Raw genomic sequence first — 14827 nt, 5'->3', positions numbered from 1 at the left:
AAAGCAATACAGAGTCACATCCTCAAGTACAGCCACTGCACAGAGTGTAGTATGCTAGTGTAAAAGGAAAGAAGCAATTGTGCTATAGTCAGTCACTTTTGTCTTAATCAAATCTGCATCGGCAAATCCAGTGGATTGAGGCAGTAGATATGTCCATCCGGTAGGCTGACAAATGGTATTTGTCCTTTTAAATGTTAAGTATAGGTATTTTAGTCTAGGAGTTTAGAGGAGTAGACATATTGTCAACTAAATATGAACCTTTTGACAAGTAATATCCTTTCTCAGGACTAATGTAAGCATGTTATAATCTCCCTGGATTGTGTATAATGCTTTCTAAGAAAACTTTGTTTATTGGCTTAATCTCAAAATCCTTTGTGAGAATCAAGAAAAGGTAGATCAGTTTCAGCAAATTGATTAATGTAGAGCAGAGGGGAATTGCACTCATCATGTCACACTCCTTTAATGTGTAATTTGTAAACACGTATGTACACTAAACTCATCACACCACTTAAGTTCCCAGAAAGGGAAACAGCAAAGTGTTGACTCAAACTGTATCCGAAAAACACTTTTTTTTTAAACAGCATCCCTACACTTCTGTGGCATGCATGAGCATTTGTATCATACAGGCATGTACAAAATGAGGCAGGCAAATGCACTCTAGGTATTTTTGTTTACAATATTGTTAGTGGCAAAATTAGTGTTGGCCTCTTGGCTTTAGTTGTTAGCTTGAATAGGAATTATCTACCTGCCTGATGTAATTTAAACGCAACATCCATACACTTATCGAACACTGCAATGCGGCTCCCATTACTACAAGATAAATATAATCTATAGACTGAGTCCCAGCAAATGTCCTGTCTGTAAATCTTTCTCTTTTTTTTGAATGACAATCCCTCCTAATTTTGAAGTTCTTTTTAGACCGAATTGGTCCACTGAACTTAAAGTGTTCCATGGTGTGCTTTTCCAGTAATCTCTGTACATTTGTGTTTATCTATAGATACTTGGCAGCCCGCAGCGACTCTTCGATTTGGCAGGACCTTGCTCCTTTGAGCAAGAACCCAGGAAGAGGTCCATCTCGAAAAGGAAATCACACCTGGACCTGCTCAAACTGTATGCACTTTTCCTCATTTAATGGTTTGATTGTGGGGTTTCTGGCACTGCCATCTAACAGGTTCAGTGGCTTCAACATTGCAGAGTCTTGACTCTTTGAATGCCAGTGTGGTCCATCGACAAACGTTCATTCACTGTCTTTAACAGACACTTCCTTCTCAGACCCTCCTCTAGTTAGTTAGTTAGTTAGTAGAGATATAAAAAGCATGCCGTGTTGTTTAACAATTACAAACATGTTTATTAAGAGAGGGTTAAAAGCTATAAATCAGGGGCTAACACTGTTTAAAAACACTAGTAATAATCTTTTAAAAAATATATATATATTAGTGATATTTTTATAGCATGGTCCAGTACCAAGCGCCACTACACTGTGACCCAGTGCTCCTGCATTCCTTGGTTAAAGTAGAGGCCAGACAGCATCAGAGTCACCTATAAAGGTCACTGTGTTTTGATGTGGATAACCATCTGTCTGTTATCGAAATTAAACATACTGTATCGCAGAAGAAAACAGTGCAGCAACATGTAGAAGTTTTTATAATGCAGGCTACACGACGTTCCTGTGTAGCCCTTCTGTTCTAAGCATTTGAACTGTGATAGGAAAGAGCAAATAAGCTAGGCTGCTAGCTAGAGATGCTTCAGCTGAACATTGACCTATTGCTCATGTCATGTAGTTTCACGAGCCACGTCGACATTTTAAGTCATATTTCGACGTGACAGTTCACATTTACAGTTTAGTTTACAATTAACATGTAATCATAGACAATGGTGAAAGACACCAACCCCTTGCATTAGTTCCTCTGTGAGGCATCTTAACAGCAGACACTGGTTGAGTCCACAGTAATGGTAAAGGACACTATCTTCTTAGAGTCCTCCAAAGCATAATGAGTTTGACTTCAGAACAACAGTAAAAGAAAGCAGATCACACTTGCCCTTGGTCTGTCATTTGCAAAACAAATACCATTGTGTTTTATCAACTCCATTTCTTAAATCTTGCAAGGCATTTTCGAAGGGGCGTGGCGCTTTTAGTTAGAGGTGTCTGTGTAGGCATGAGAGGGCTAGATCTGTGAAAGATTTTCAGGGTGTGCACAAAAAGATACATTTACATGTAAATCATTTATATAGTGCTGAAAATATGGCACGAATCTGGATTTGTGTTGCACGTTCCTGCTCCATGCCAAGCCCTGGGTATGTAGGGTGAGTTTCTAAACTCTGCTCTCATAATATGCAACTTATTCAGATGTAAATAACATTACCTGAGCCTGTTTAGGTTCATCCAACAATTCACTTATTTAATGTGTAAGCATAACTTAATCTATTGCTTTTTCACCTTGCCACACAGTACTTTACCAGATGTTGTCAGTAATCTCAAGTCAACTCTGTTTCATATATCTAGGGTCCTCTTTCTTTACTGCCATGTGTTTATTTATTTATTATTGTTATTTGTAAAGTGCTAACTTTCACCTTAAGGCATCTTTGCTCCTAAACAATTGAATTTAATAGTTTACATTGTGCAGTTCACACTGGACCAGGACAGATGAGCTGTACCAGGTAGTAACTGACCTGCAGAAAGAAACCAGTACACCAGAGCTGCGGATGTGCTCACAAGAAGTTGATGTTAAAGATCAGTTACAACCAAAACATTTGGGTTGCATAACCCTTGTTTAAACTCTATTTAAGAAGCATGAGCTATGTTTCACTGACTCTCTGGTAGATTCAGGGTATTAATAACTCAGACAAACCTGAAGCCTAATTTATGGGGGGAGCAATATCTGTGCAATCAGCAGCAGTTTGCAGAGCCTGAGAAATGTCCTGTACTGATTGTCTTGATTACTGTTCAAATTATAGCTATGATAAATGCTAGTATCTTCAGGTCAGCACCTCTGACTTTAATTCATTGTGCTTGAGATATTCTTTATCTAATGCTAATGAGTTCATCCTGCAAGATAAATTTGAATTTGCAATTTTTCCTTTTTTAGGATCATGGATGGGATGACTGAAGCTTGTATGAAAGGAGGCATTGAAGCATGTTACACATCTGTGTCTTGTGTGTGTGCACTGCTTGGAGCTTTAGATGAAATGAGCCATGGTAATGGCCTCAAGGAAGAACAGATTCACCACCTTCTTCGACGCCTTGAGGACTTGAGAGATGGTGCTGAGTCAAGCCGAGAATCCATGGAAATTAACGACGCAGACTTCAGGTGGCAGAGACATATCTTGTCCTCTGAGCACACCCCTTGGGAGTCAGGAACTGAAAAGAGTCCTGATATTAGCATCAGCGTCACTACAGACACAGGCCAAACAACATTGGAAGGCGACCTAGGGCAAACTACTCCTGAGGATAACCTTGAAATTCAGAGGAATGGTCTGCGCTCGCCAGCTGGGCAAGAGAGCAGGGACAATCAGAACAAAGAGTCCGATTCAGTAGACCAGCCCGACGTTGTCCAGCGAAGTCACACTGTTGTTTATCCAGACATTACTAACTTTCTCTCAGTTGACAGCAGGACACGTTCCTATGGTTCACGATACAGTGAAAGTAATTTCAGTGTTGATGACCAAGATCTTTCCAGAACAGAATTTGACTCATGCGATCAGTACTCCATGGCTGCAGAAAAGGATTCTGGGAGATCTGATGTCTCAGACATAGGATCTGATAACTGTTCCCTGGCGGATGAAGACCAGACACCCAAAGATTGTCCTGGTCATAGATCATTACGTACTGCTGCTCTCTCTTTGAAACTACTTAAGCACCAGGAAGCTGATCAACAGAGTGCAAGACTGTTTGTACAGTCCCTTGAGACACTTCTTCCTCGACTATTAAATTTCCAAAGAATGGAGGAGGTGGATTCTGCAATCCAGATCTTTGCTTCTACATTTTGCTCAGGTTTGCAAGCAGGTACAGTATTTTAGTATACTGTTATATATGACTGTGATTTATTTGTATCTGTTATGCAACAAGGATTTGAAGGAAAGATTTTTGGTGTGAGGAAAACAATCAACAAAACACCAAAGCACATAAATGGCAGGATGTAATGAGGGTCATACATGCCGCTAAAAAGGCAAGCACATGCTGCCCTGTTCCAGTTTTACATGACTTAGAGTGTGTTAGAAACTAAAGGCAACTTAGGAGTCTTGGGCTGGATGGCAACAGGTAGTTATTAAGTACTCATATTTCCGACCTTCTTTTGTTCCCAGCTCCAGGAGTACCTCAATCATCTATTGACAAGACTGGAAACCCTTCCCTAGCAGGTAAAAAAGTGAGGCTATACCACACACAGTGTAGCCCTTCCGCATTGCGCTCCGTTCCTGCCACACAGTTTCTTTCCTATATCCACCTGGAGGCAGTGCATTTTGTTTTCTATTATGTCCTCTTTAAAACCCTGATGGTTTTTTAGGGGCTGCGACTTTAGCCATTTGAGACTCTTGATTGAATAGTCAATCCTAGTACCAATGTTGCCGCCAGGTTTTCTCACTCTTTCTTTGTTTAACACAGATGGTAGTGCCAACATGGGTTGTACACATTCATTAGGAAAATTATGTCCTGGGTACGAGGTTAAGCCACCACACTGGTAAAAGTGTGATGCCTTTAAATTACAATGAGTAATAAAGATAATGTTTTCACATTACATTAAATGATCATTCCAAAATATAAATAATGTGCTTCGATAAATTGTTTTCTAAACCTAAAAGGTGCCAAATTATACCAACACATTTTCAGAACAACACCATAACATTCACATGTGGTTTAGTTGATTTTGAGTCACCCACAGCAAAGGTACTATAACATTGAGGTATTGCTTATTAAAATGTCATTTTTACTTAAAACACAGCTTTTGAGTAAGTATTTTGGGTCACCACCCCCTTAATGTGAGGCAGACTCAAAATGGAGTGCCATACAAAAGCAAACAATATTGACACTCCGTATTTTCCCCTTAGTTTTTTAGATGTGTGCCACATCTCACTCCTGGGGTCACAAGAATTGACTCAGAGTGTGAAATTAGACTTTGGTTATAGGAACATAATTTGCTCTTCTAGCTATTTCCCCGGTAGACAGAAATATATACCATCATTGAAGCATATTAGCATTAGTCATTTTTTTAACCGGAGTGTGACAGTTCTTAGCTTTCTCCTTGGCATTGCCCGCATCCACACCGGTAACTGGCAGTCGCTCAGCAACGTAATGAGCATCACTTGCCACACACACACGCTCCAGCAAGAGGAGTTCTCAAATGCAACGATACAAAAGCCTGGACTGCTTTTCAAAACACCTTATCCAAATTAACTTATTTTCTACATTTTTCTTTCACTGAGTTTTGCTCATGGGGCATAGGCTGTAGGGTCATACAAGAGATATTCTACTTGATTCCAAATAGTTAAACATCAGCGGACAGCCTATAACTCAACATAAGTGGGCTTCATTGTTCATTAGGCAAAATAAAAATAAAAATTATTATGTAGTGATGTAGTATTCTGCTCTTGATGGTTTTACATTTCATAAAACAATTGTATTCAAGTGTGTCAAGAAGTTACATGCGTGCCCCTTTTTTAAGACATTGAGTTCAATTATATATTTGGTGCCATTTAGACTTGCCACCTGCCATGTTTTTTTTAGCGATTGAGGCTGTATTTTTAAGTCCGTTAAAAATGTTGAGAAAAACGGCAAACTCACCAAAAAAATCGGTTAAAAATATTTTTTAAATGCCTAATTCGTTTCAGAACGACTGTTAGATCAAACAAAGGGACAACGGACATGTTACAAAAGCATTTCTTTTCACAAATACTTTTTCACCTATCCTGACTGGTAATTTTTCTTAAGAATGGTGGCAACGTTAGTGCCATTCTGTCTAATCACTGAGGCCTGTTGTACTAGTGGACACATCAAACACCCATTATTTGTTCTTTACTGTGTAAGATGCATGAAGCAGTGGTATTATCTCCATTGGTATTCACCTTTCCAACAACAGTGAACAAATGCGCCATCTTGTGTGACTCATTTGGAACTCTGAGGTGAACATCATCCCTACAGTGATCTTTTCTCATATTAAATTCTCTGTTGTATATGAGTGGCTGTCCGCGCAGAGAAATCCCCTGTCAACTACATGTCCGCACTAACCCTCACAGCGCTGGGTAGTTGGCAGCTGCCCCACAATGCCCTGTCGCCCTTGGGACTGCAGAGGGAGATGGCGGTCAGCTAGTCCACCAGTAGCTGTGTGGAGCTGCCACATTAGCATTCTCAGTTTTAAAGTCAATTTTTTTACATTGCTCAGACATAAGGGCAATTAAAACAAAATTCGTTTTTCACTCCGTTTACATCAGAGAAGCGAATAACCTGTTTCTAACCGAGTTTTGTGTATAGCAGTTCCATATTAAAGCCATAAACAACAAACAAAGAAGCTTACTAAGATCTGCAAAATGTAACTACGCAATTAAGCCCCCTCAGTAGGTTGAATGAGTTTTAATTAAACAGTTGTCATGTTTCACAAACAACAGTTTTAATTGTAATGTATTATCATTTCAGTAGTTACTAATTGCTAGCTTGTTCTGTAGTTTTCCTAATTCTTATAGATTTCACTTTTGCAACAATTTTTATTTTACTTCCTTATTTCATGTGCATTCTTGCACTACACCCATGCAAACTGATGTCCATAATTTACTTATGTTTCTCAAAATATGTCTCAGAAAAATATGTCTGTCACTGAAAACAAGCTTTGAAAGAAGAATGTTGTGTCTTATTGGAGTACGATTGGAAATGGTTTCAGTTAGCTGTTAAAACGAAGCATAGTAGGATTTTTTGGGACACTTTGAAAATGATTAGGGAAAGTTATGTGCCTGATAACCCTCCCCTGCAGAATAATGTCCCCAGGTTGGATTGGGTCTCCCACTTTAGTTCAATTTACCATCTGGAGGAGAACCTGACTATGTGCAATTCCTTGGTTTCCCGATTGCTGAACTCCCAGCCCCTTTCAGTCTCTTTTGGGAAAGTTAAGGATGCAAAACAGCAATGTTCTGTCGGGAAAGCCCCAGGTCCTGATGGGGTCCCAATGGATTTAATAAAATGTTACATTGTTTTGTGGGGCCCTCTGATCACCAACGTATTTAATAGCTCCTTGAATCAGAAGATCCCTCGTTCTTGGACCTTGTATACTATTGTTCCCATATTTAAAAAGGGCGACAGTGCCTCACCCAAATGTTATAGGCCAATATCTTTAATAGATAGCATTGTAAAGATAATAGGTAGGGGGTTCCTGACTTCCAGTAATGACTCTTTGGGAGACCCCGGATCCCAATAATGATTCAGTGGGGGTCCCTGGCTTCCAGTAATGATAAAGTGGGGATCCCCATAAGTCAAAAGGTTGGTACTCACTGATTTAAGGTACAAACAATAATGTTTGGATATCAGCTTTCAACAAATATAACTTTTTGCACATACCCAAGTAAAGTTTCTTGTTGGTTTTGATCCCATTAAAATCTTTTGTTTCCATCGCACTTCAGAATTACAAAAAAGGGTTTTACTAACTGATGAAATATATTTATAACTATTTGTACAGTTCATGTATAAGCGATTTAAATGTTGTGTATTAGAAAAAACATACACCCTGCAGCCTTCATTTCACACTTTCTGTACCCCAACACAATTGGCAGTCAGTTCACTTTACTTCTCTTTCTCTGACTTCAAAGTTAGAGGATTTTCAAAACACCAATCCCCAGGATAAAATAATCAGCATATTTTAAGAAGACATAAACTGACATTTGACCTCTGACATTGAATGCACAGCAGATTTGACAAGAAATCTATCTGTATTGCTCATTCACTTTCTAAATAAACAGAACACCTGTTCTTAGCCAGCTCCAGCTCTCTCACCCTGATAAAATCTGGCGTGCCATAACAAGTGGGCGGGAAGATTTCTTGAGGTCTGTAAAGGACCAGCTAAAACTGTTTGGGTGCCTGAGCAGCCTTGTCCCCAGGTCTTCTCAGTAGTCAGGGGTCGCACTGACCTATAGGGCAAATTGGGGCCGAGTCTGAGGGGCTAGGCTGGCAGGTCAGTGTGTGGACCATTTTATGGCTGTGTGTGGGCCTGTTTTATGGTCTGCTGGGCTGGTGTTTATTGTTGATTTTTCTGATATTAATGCAACATTGCCTGCAGCAAGCTCAAATCCATGCAATCTTCCATACCTTGCATAACACTTATGTTCTTAGTCTTTACAAGTTTAAAACTGTCCCAATTTGGAAATAAGGCATGTTTTCTAACTATGTAATTCAACAATTGGGGGACACTTTTATTCTGGTGCCTGGGCTATTTCTTGTTCCAAAACGACTCTGCCACTGGTGCTGCTGCTCAGTGTGTCCAAACTGTGCCTTTCCAATATCGATCAGTATTCATTGACAGATCACTCTTGTTGCTAGCTGAAAGGAAACACTAGTCAAGTAGGGAAATGTACAGTAGGTTTAAACAGCTTCCACTACAGCATTCACAGGCTACCCCAACCTGGCAGCAACAGCCAGGCTTAGAACACCAACAAGATTCCCACCCCCAAGATTGCACATAGACATTCCATTATCATACATACACTCTAAATAGAACACAAAAACAAGTATTGCATCATCAGCTGGGAGACATACCGGACCAGTGCCAGGACTTCAAAATGCCTAAACCTCCGCAAAGCCATGCCCCTGTGCCCTGACCATAGGACATGGGCCCAGATGAAAGAACATGTAGACCACCACATCTGTGATTGCTTTTCAATAAAGCATTTTTTGGAAATGCAACCTGTTTTCCTTAAAGGAAAATTGGATGTGTTAAAAAATTGAAACATTTAACTTTCATTTTTTAAGAGTAGGGAGTTGTCTGGCTACTTTTTAAATGATATTTTTAAACATTCTGAAATGGGAATCAGTAGCTTGGGGACCCCCTTCTCTTTTGAGAATGGCTTATCACCTCCTTTGAGGAGATAGTAAAGTATTACTGATTTGTGACCAAAATGTGGTTGCAAAACATTAATACATACCATAAAGAATTGATGTTTGGAAGGCATGCCCTAAACACACGCCATCCAAATATCGATTCTATATGATTTCCTAAACCCATTTAGCAATTCTGTGACTAAATTGTGTTTTATACATTTGTACAAGCCATTGTAGCAGTCACAAATGTGTTAGCCAATCAGAGGCTTTGCAACCACTAAATAGCTATATACATCTGTCCCAGATATTGAACTTTTTACTAGGAAAGGAGCAACTATGATCTGGGTTTGGCATACTGAGACCTCATGGTGAATGACTCCAGGAAGTGGCTTGCTCAGGAGCCACTACAGTTGCCAAGTCAGGTGGCAATGCCCAACCTGAATGGCAGTTGCATCCTTTGATTGTGAATGATGTGCTTGGTCAGTCAGCCAGTGCTGCTTTTCGGACCATTTTACTTTGTGGGACCATGTGCTGATTTGTCATACCGCAGTATATAGAAGGAGCTTCTCTTTTCACCAGAGGTATTTTACAAGTGTCCTCATGGGCAAGGCTGGTTCTCCCAGTTCCAGAAGCGACTGAACCATCTATCTACCTGTTACATTTTGGAGATATCGACATTTGAATGCCAGGATGACCTTAACCCTAAATTAGTTGGTGTGAACCAGTGTGTGCTCCAAATCCCGCAAGAGCCCTGCAATTTGATTTTTTTAGCATGACAGAGCAGCCTAAAGTTGAATGTCACTGAGGGTATCTTCTGGAAGTGCCAGTCCAAGGGGGTCATTTTGACCTCAGCGGTCTTTTGTCAAGACCGTCGAGGGACCGCCGTGCTGAAGACCGCCAGTGGTGGTGGTTTTCCGCTCGGCGTATTATGACTGTTGGCAGCTTTCCGTCCTTTTTCGGACGGAGAGCCGCCAACAGCCATACTCGCGTTCGGCAGGGAAGTGGAGGTTGCTCCACCTCCACCGCCACGTCAACAGAACACCGCCCACCGAATCACGTCCTGTGATTCGGCATGGCGGTGTTCTGTTGACGGTGTGGTGTCGGCGGAGCAGCCCCAATGGATCCCGTCCTCTCCTGGAGGATGGACGGACCAGGTAAGTCGATCGTCCGTTAGGGGAGGGGGCTGGATGGGTGTTGTGTGTTGTGTGCGTGCATGGGGGTGTGCGTGTGTGTATGTAGAGGGGGTGTGAGTGCGTGTATGCTTGCGGGGGTGTTGTGTGTTTGGGAATGAGTGCGTGTATGTCTGTAGGTATGTCTGTATGGATGTGTGCGTGTATGTTTGAATGTGGGTGTGCATGTCTGACTGTGTGTGGATGTTGGCATGTATGTCGGTGTGTGTGCGTGTATGTGTGTTGGTGGTGCCTGCGTGCGTGTCGTGTGTGAATGAGTGATGTGATGTTGGGGTGGGGAGGGGGATCCTGCCACCTTTGGGGGGTGGCAGGGGTGTTGGGGGGTGTAGGGGAGGGTGTCGGGTAGGGGGGTGGGGGAGACCCCTATCAGTGCCAGGGAAGGAATTCCCTGGCACTGATAGTGCTTACCGCCATGGATTTCATGGCGGTTCCAAACCGCATGAAATCCATGGCGGTCAGCCGGGTCCAAATACCGCAGGCGGTATAGTGACGACCGCCGGGCTGAAGACCCAGGTCTCCAGCCCAGCGGTCGTCTCCGCACTGGTGGGCGGAACGGAGAAGCGGCAGATGACCATGGCGGTAACCGCCATGGTCATAATTGCAAAAATTAGACCGGCAGCCTGTTGGCGGTCTTACCGCTGCTTCTCCGCCGTCCGCCAGGGTCGTAATGACCCCCCAAATCTCTACAGCTATAACCTCCCCCATAGTGTCTTTAGAACAGACTATGCTAAGATAGGTGTCTTCAGGATATGTCTGGTTCCCATTTTTTCAGCATCTATATACTTTATATTCTCTTGTATGCTTATTAATAAGACACCAAAAAACTAGAGACCCATCCCAGTTTACAATATGCCAGCCAGTAGCCCCCTCTGAATCTGGGAATTGGTATTTAGTTCTTATTTGGGTTGCTGGAGCACTGGCTAAGGCAAACTGAGCTATTTTGCTTGAAACCACACCGGCTGAATTAACAGCACTAAGTATATTTCAACCCTAAAGATGCATTGTATCAATGAAATTATTTTAAGGGTTGCCACTACAACTTCAAGACTAGTGTATTAACAACTGTATGAACTCACAATCATCTACCAGTGAAATGTTTTCATACAACTCCCTGCTTGCTGTATTTGAACACAAACTTTATTAATAATATTTCAGCCTAGCAAGATCAGTAATTCCCTTGGTTACATTGAATTCAATGTATTGATTTAATCATTTAATAATGTGACAAACAAGTCCACTGGAAAGAAGTGGGATGTGCAGATATTTTCCATGAAGTTTAAATCTTTGGTACGGCCTTCTGGTTTTGTTTGGTGGCCTTAGTTACTTTAGATCTGCTTTTCTCACTTATTTATGAAGATCTATCACTTTTAAATGTAGTATATTTCACTGGACATTAATTTTACAGTGTGTAATTATTATGCTTGTACCTAAGTTCCTAACCTCTGATCAAATCCTTGACTGCTCAAGCAAGTTGCCTTTGAAGTGTTATGGGTACAACAGCAGTACCTATTTATACAATTAACCTACAATAATGCTTGAGTCCCTGAGAGCTTCATACTATTTGGTTTTCAAGTTCAAATATAATTGATAAAATCAAGTTCTGATATCCCCTAGTGCCTATGAGTTGTTAGGCAGGTGAGACATATGCACTACCGCACCATACTGAAGGAAGTGGGCGTGTTTGAGGAATTTTCCAAAGGTTTCTCCCCCCCCCAAAAAAAAATCTTAAAAATTGCGGTCAAAGCTTGCTTCTTAATAGACAGTCATTCAAAGAAATTGGCTAAAAGGCATTACTTTTTACAGACTGTTCTATATGAGCACTAAGGAAAATTCAAATAATTTGGGATCTGTACTTATATTAATCCCTATGGAGGTCCCTCCCTAACAATATTTTTTTTAAACAATGTTTTATAGCTCTTTACTAAAGGAATTGGTTGGAAACTAATTGGTTTTATTGGTAATTTGGATATCTGTGTATGCAATTCCTTATGGTCTCCTATAATTTTTCCACATTTATAAAATCCTCTCCCTACAGCCTCAATTTCCTTTAATTTTTCAGTTCTTCTCGTCCAAGTAGATTTTAGATTCTCAACTGTATTGTAAGAATGGAATCTGCTTGGAGAGACAGGATAGAAAATTGAGAATTTTCGCTGCTCTCACAATCTTGAGCCCTCAAGGTACATCATCCCATAGCATAGCTCCTGTTCAAGTTATAGAGATTTAGGATCCATATGCCTAGTGGTTAATATTTCAAGGATCCAATACATGCAGACTGGCATAGATGGGTCTTCAATGTTTCTCAGAAGATCAGAAAATTCAGTGAAGATGCATTAGGAGATAGATCCAAGGGTATGACCTATGAAAGTGTAGGGATCGCCCCCAAAAAGGATGAACTCTGGATGGAACACAAACATCAGGTTTTGGCAGGTTGATTTAAGCTATGTGGTCAGTGTGTATGGCCTTAAAAAGGTTTGTGGGTCAGAAAAAGGATTCCAATGTCAGCACATTATTTTGTCTGAAGCCATATATGATATTCAAGGGCTGGGTGATATGGCCCAAACTCTTTACACAAGGGACGACATGAGTGTTTTAGTTTTGTCTGGCTGCAAGATTTTGGGGTTTGTAGCCCAGAGCCTTACATTGATACAGAGTTAAGTGTGGGCATGACAACTGCACATAGTAGTAGTACATTCTTGTGATGCAGCTGTAGGGTGGGGAAGGTCCTATGTGGTAGACAAAAGTCTTTGTGATCACTGTCACTTCTTACATAAAAGATAAGATGGATTTAAAAGGTTTTCCCAAAGTTACAGAAATGTATTTTAATGGTCTGGGGTGAAGCCATAACTAAGATCAGTTGGTATTTTAGCTAGGAATTTTACATGCAAGTGAGGTATGTCATCCTCTCCCAGTAAAGCTTGTGTAACGTGCCACGAGAGGGGTCAAATAAACCATTGTCTAAGTACCGTTCTTCTGTTCTACTTATCACGCTTCCTGAAAGATATGTATACTCCCACTATGCCGCCCTTTGAGTTCTGCAAACTTCATGCAGGCTTTAAGAATACTGCACAGTGACACCTCACCTTTAATAGTGTGCTGCTTAAGTAATTTTTTATACTGTGTGTGGGTGAAGAGAAAAAGTACAGGATAGAACTTTAGGATTACTTATTTTTAGCATTATGAGGTGAATGTATTCCGTATTAATTGATTGTTTTGTACATTTGAACATTCTCTTGTGCAAGTTTTTATGTATGCTGTAACTTGTTTTAAGATGTGTGTTATTGGGTTTATCCCCAAATTTATCCCTGAATAAGCAGAATGACGAAGTAAGGTTAGTTAAATAGTTTAGATCTAGGAGGGTGACTTCGAACCTTGGAAGCATTCAGGCTGACTGCAAGTTCACTTGCAATGTCCTATTTGTGTACAGAGCAACCAGAAAGACACTGAGATTTGAGTATTGTTGACATACACCTGGAGGCCAATCTAGGATCAGCAGAGTATTTGTGCAAATCCTACCATCCAGGTGTTGATATGGGTTGCAGATGGGGAGAGCCTTGTCGCTCCCTACATTTTCCCTTTGATGTTGAGAACGAAGCATCACTTAGTGAATGTAATGGGCAATAAAGTACGTACAACATTAGAGAGATGTTCCATCAACATCCATGAAGTCTTTCCTGCACTGATGGAGGACACAAGAGTTAACTGTATTGAAGGCTAGATATAAATACTGCATGATCAATGTCCTGTTCTCTGATCTGTAGCAGCTCTTCTCGGATAACCCGGAGAGTAGTTTCAGTACCACAATGACATAGGAAGTAAGATTTGTAATCACTGAATAGCCCATTCGATTTGAGTAGACAAATATTTGCATATCAACCACACTTGCTAGTTCTTTGGCTCTACAGTGCGTGCCAAAGTTACACCTGAAGTTCGATAGAAGCCCTCTGTCAGGACAGGGCTTTTTAATGACTGGGTGATGACGGTATCGTTGGATTTTGTTACGACTCGGTCGTCCCATTTCCAGTGGGCGCTGTAAGGGGACTGTCAGAAGCCTGGGAATCACCTTGAACACCTATCTAGAGTCCCTTGCTGACTCCTGTTTGTTTCTCTTTTCTCCATGGTACACTTGTGTAGGACTACATTTGCTTCTTGGGACTGCAAATCCCATAATGCACAGCTTGGTAGTCATGAAAACCCGGATTCTGTTTTCCATTGTTTTCAATGGGAGAAGTCCAGTTGCTCCTTTTCACTGGATCCTCTCCTCCAGGACTTGCAAGTGTCCGAAATTACACACACCTGTGACCACTCCTGTGCAGCCCAGCTTGGAACTGCTTATAAGCAGCCATTTCCTCAAGCTCCCCGTCGTGCATCGGACTTCAATTCCTTTGTGTTACAGACCCCTTGTCGGATGGTGTTCCAGTTTTGTTCCTGTTCTGTTCCAGCCTGATCCTGTTTCCTGTTTCTCTGCCCTGCTCCTGATTGTTCCAGCCAGAGTCTGGTCCCTACTTCTTAGCCTTGTACCTGTTTGTTTCTTCCAAAGCCTGCTCCCTGTTTCTCTGCCCTGCTCCTGCCTTGTTTCAGCCTGAACCTCCTCTCTGTTTCCCAGTCCTGTTTACTGCTCATTTCCTAC

General features: G+C 41.3%; 1 protein-coding gene across 3 annotated transcripts in view; it reads left to right on the top strand.

The window, feature by feature from the left end:
- ARFGEF3 (ARFGEF family member 3) overlaps positions 1-14827 on the top strand; it is a 402727-nt gene that overhangs the window by 207572 nt on the left and 180328 nt on the right. For 2 of the 3 annotated variants that reach the window (XM_069234333.1, XM_069234332.1), the window contains exons 11-13: positions 998-1110; positions 3087-4003; positions 4303-4356. In XM_069234333.1, the coding sequence (XP_069090434.1) occupies positions 998-1110; positions 3087-4003; positions 4303-4356 (1084 nt within the window). The remainder of the gene's footprint in view (positions 1-997; positions 1111-3086; positions 4004-4302; positions 4357-14827) is intronic. The other variant, XM_069234334.1, reaches the window with a different exon arrangement.

This window comes from Pleurodeles waltl, chromosome 5 (assembly GCF_031143425.1).
Source record: "Pleurodeles waltl isolate 20211129_DDA chromosome 5, aPleWal1.hap1.20221129, whole genome shotgun sequence".
NCBI classification, from domain to species: domain Eukaryota; kingdom Metazoa; phylum Chordata; class Amphibia; order Caudata; family Salamandridae; genus Pleurodeles; species Pleurodeles waltl.
This window is presented reverse-complemented; position numbering and strand designations above follow the sequence as displayed.